Source organism: Bison bison, unplaced genomic scaffold, assembly GCF_000754665.1.
Source record: "Bison bison bison isolate TAMUID 2011002044 unplaced genomic scaffold, Bison_UMD1.0 scf7180017845797, whole genome shotgun sequence".
Classification (NCBI taxonomy): Eukaryota; Metazoa; Chordata; class Mammalia; order Artiodactyla; family Bovidae; genus Bison; species Bison bison.
This window is the reverse complement of record NW_011476370.1, coordinates 11,895-16,278: the sequence shown is the minus strand read 5'-3', so window position 1 is coordinate 16,278 and position 4,384 is coordinate 11,895. Positions and strand designations below refer to the sequence as shown.

Genomic DNA, 4,384 nt, shown 5'->3' with positions numbered 1-4,384 from the left:
TCAAGATATAAACCTGGAATGATTCATAATTTTTCAATAGAGCTTTGACACCAAAAAGTTGGTTCTTCGTAATATTCAACATTACTGAATCCAAATATGCTTCAACTATGTATATAAATCTCCCATGAACTAGAGAAAAGTGCAGAATACTTTTCTCACTTTGAAGGCAAAGAAATTCAAGTTGTCAGAGAATTATAGGATTGCCTTAGCTGGAAGAGGAAGAGAAAAATATATTTACTTATAAGAGAGGTCAATGGCTTAACAGTTGAGAACATGAGGTTTTGGTACAGAAAATTCTAGGTTCAACTACTATCTCTGCTGTTGATCAGTTCTAGGTCCTTGGAAACATCTCTTAAACTACATCAAGATTATAATAATATCTTTAAAAACTGTGGAAAGTATTAAGTGGGTTAAGTATAGGATTTAGGGCTCTGTCCAAACAAAGTGAAATGTGTGTGTGTATGTGTGTGTGTGTGTGTGTGTGTGTGTATTTATATGTGTGCTAATAGTGACAGGAGCAGTACAGTGTATTGATATTTGTTGAACTATCAGCATCATGCTAGACACATAGATTCTTAATAATACATGCAGAATACTCAAAATTTTGACCACTCATCATGTACCAGATGTTTGGCTGATATTTTCCTTTGTATCTGCTTAACTCAATCAGCCAACCTGTCAGTGTCCTCATTTTGTTCATTCATTTGATGAGACTCAGATACTCACCCTGCATCAAGCAAATAGCAAGTGAAAGCCGTAATTCTAAAATCAGCTATTTTCCCCAATTCTAGTGGTCTTCCCAAGTGACAGACTGAAGATGCGGTATTTTACCGACATTGTAAGGGATTAATATGCCTCCTAGCAGTTGTTGAGTTTATTGATACCTTTACTTCTTTATTCCAAAAGAAAAATCAGCAATTTTTTTCTCATTATCTTATCAATCTTTCTCCTAGTGGACATGGATGTTGGAAATCGCACCATCCTGACTGAATTCATCTTACTGGGTCTCTCAACAGACCCCCAATGGCAACTAATACTATTTGGAGTATTTCTGACTGTCTATTTGGTAACCTTGTCAGGGAACATGACCCTGGTTATCTTAATTCATATTGATTCCCACCTGCACACACCTATGTATTTTTTCATTGGCAATCTGTCTTTCTTGGATTTCTGGTACACCTCGGTGTACACTCCCAGAATCCTGGCTACTTGTATCTCAGAAGACAAGCACTTTTCCTTGGCTGAATGTGGAGCCCAGCTATTCTTTTCTTGTGCTGTAGCCTACACTGAGTGCTATCTCCTAGCAGCCATGGCATATGACCGCCACATGGCAATCTGTAACCCGCTACTTTATTCAAGTTCTATGTCTCATTCTGTCTGTTCCAGACTTGTTGCTGGCTCCTATATAGGAGGCTTCTCGAATGCCATAGCCCATACTGCCAACACTTTTCGCCTGAGTTTCTGTGGCAAAAATATCATTGACCACTTTTTCTGTGATGCACCACCACTGGTGAAGATGTCATGTACAGACACCAAGGTCTATGAGCAGGTCCTCCTGGGTCTTGTGGGTTTCACGGTCCTCTCGAGCATTCTTGTCATCATCATTTCCTATTTCCACATCCTTCTCGCTATTCTGCGGATCCGCACGGCTTCAGGAAGGCACAAAGCTTTCTCCACCTGTGCCTCACACCTGGTCTCGGTCATGCTCTTCTATGGATCCTTGCTTTTCATGTACTCAAGGCCGAGCTCCACCTACTCCCTGAAGAGAGACAAAGTGGCTGCCCTGTTCTACACTGTGGTCAATCCACTGCTCAACCCTCTCATCTATAGCCTGAGAAACAAAGATGTCAAAGAGGCCTTCTGGAAAGCAGCAAAGACCATAAGACCTCAGAGATGATGGTGACCTGTTTTTGCAGAATGTTCTCATTGCATTTTCTAGGCTATTGGCTTATTAACATGTTTGTAAACATTACCATATTTCAAGTAAATGCAGCATGTTGTACTTAAAAGAAGAAACACTGATTAAACCATGTTGTTTTTTATTACTTCTTTTATTGTTAACTATTTTAAACATACGATATTAGTTTGTTTGATGTTTTAAGATACTGTAGTATGCTTGATTCTGTAGTTGTGGTTTAGTTGCTTAGTCATGCTGGAGTGTTGCAACTCCACGAACTGTAGCCTGCCAGGCCCCTTTGTCCTTGGGTTTCTCCAGACAAGAATGTTAGAGTGGTTTGCCATTTCTTTCTGCAGGGCATCTTCCTGACCCAGGCATCAGACCCGCATCTCCTAAACTGCAAGTGGATTCTTTACCACTGAGCCACGATGGGAACTTACTATGCGTCTTAGCAATACTATATTTTCCGTAACATTTATCTGCCTGACTATCTTTGGAAGGTCTTAGAGACATAAAGGAATTTGATGGATTTTTGTATAAAGTTTGATTTTGAATTTTAGTGCACAAGCTTCATTCTGTGGGGAAAATATTTGGAGTGGCTGAATTTTTGGAAATTGACTCAAGATTTTATACATGTTTATTTTTAGGAAGTAACTCCACCATATTTATTCAAGAGCTCTAAATGGGTACATAGAAAATATCATTGTAAATTTTTGTCTTTGTAAAATTGATGTATTCTACATTAATTTAATATAGGGTCAAATATTTGGCAAAGTATTAAATTGATGTAGACGAAATGCTAGGTCCATGAATCAAGGCAAATTGGAAGTGGTTAAACAGGAGATGACAAAAGTGAACATTGACATTTTAAGAATCAGCGAACTAAAATGGACTGGAATGGGTGAACTTAACTCAGATGACCATTATCTACTACTGTGGGCAAGAATCCCTTAGAAGAAATGGAGTAACCATCATAGTCAACAAAAGAGCCTGAAATGCAGTACTTGGATTCAATTTCAAAAGTGACAGAATGATCTCTGTTTGTTTCCAGGGCAAACCATTCAGTATCACAGTAATCCAAGTCTATACCCTGACCAGTAATGCTCAAGAAGCTGAAGTTGAATGGTTCTATGAAGACCTAGAATATGTTCTAGAACTAACACCCCAAAAAGATGTCCTTTTCATTGTCGGGGAATGGAATGCAAAAGTAGGAAGTCAAGAAATACCTAGAGTAACAAGCAAATTTCGCCTTGGAGTACAGAATGAAGCAGAGCAAAAGCTAATAGAGTTTTGCCAAGAGAACGCACTGATCATAGCAAACACCCTCTTTCAACAACACAAGAGAAGACTCTACACATGGACATCACCATATGATCAATACCAAAATCAGATTGATTATACTCTTTGCAGCCAAAGAGGGAGAAGCTCTATCAGTTCAGTCCAGTTCAGTCGCTCAATCGTGTCCAAATCTTTGCAACCCCATGAATCACAGCAAGACAGGCCTCCCTGTCCATCACCAACTCCCAGAGTTCACTCAGACTCATGTCCATCGAGTCACTGATAACATCCAGTCATCTCATCCTCTGTCGTGAACCTTTCCTCCTGCCCCCAATCCCTCCCAGCATCAGAGTCTTTTCCAATGAGTTAACTCTTCACATGAGGTGGCCAAAGTACTGGAGTTTCAGCTTTAGCATCATTCCTTCTAATGAATACCCAGGACTGATCTCCTCTAGGATGGACTGGTTGGATCTCCTTGCAGTCCAAGGGACTTTCAAGAGTCTTCTCCAACACCACAGTTCAAAAGCATCAATTCTTCAGCGCTCAGCCTTCTTCACAGTCCAACTCTCACATCCATACATGACCACAGGAAAAAACATAGCCTTGACTAGCCAGACCTTTGTTGGCAAAGTAATCTCTCTGCTTTTGAAAATGCTATCTAGGTTCGTCATAACTTTCCTTCCAAGGAGTAAGTGTCTTTTAATTTCATGGCTGCAGTCACCATCTGCAGTGATTTTGGAGCCCCCAAAAATAAAGTCTGCCACTGTTTCCACTGTTTCCCCATCTATTTCACATGAAGTGATGGTACCAGATGCTATGATCTTCGTTTTCTGAATGTTGAGCTTTAAGCCAACTTTTTCACTCTCCACTTTCACTTTCATCAAGAGGCTTTTTAGTTCTTCATCACTTTCTGCCATAAGGGTGGTGTCATCTGCTTATTTGAGGTTACTGATATTTCTCCCAGCAATCTTGATTCCAGCTTGTGTTTCTTACAGCCCAGCATTTCTCATGATGTACTCTGCATATAAGTTAAATAAGCAGAGTGAAAATGTGCAGACTTGACATACTCCTTTTCCTATTTGAAACCAGTCTGTTGTTCCATGTCCAGTTCTAACTGTTAATTCCTGACCTGCATACAGATTTCTAAAGAGGCAGGTCAGGTGGTCTGGTATTCCCACTGTTTCAGAATTTTCCACAGTTTATTGTGAT

The 4,384-nt window shown here is 39.9% G+C and overlaps 1 protein-coding gene across 1 annotated transcript; it reads left to right on the top strand.

The window, feature by feature from the left end:
* The first annotated feature begins 958 nt into the window (after window positions 1-958).
* Window positions 959-1,897, top strand: LOC104986611 (olfactory receptor 9G4). The gene has a single exon (XM_010837262.1). It carries the CDS (start codon window positions 959-961, stop codon window positions 1,895-1,897), a length of 939 nt encoding a protein of 312 aa, XP_010835564.1.
* The last annotated feature ends 2,487 nt before the right edge of the window (window positions 1,898-4,384 follow it).

Coding starts and splice junctions, on each gene's coding strand:
- LOC104986611 (XM_010837262.1), top strand. CDS start 959: ATGGATGTTGGAAATCGCACCATCCTGACTGAATTCATCTTACTGGGT.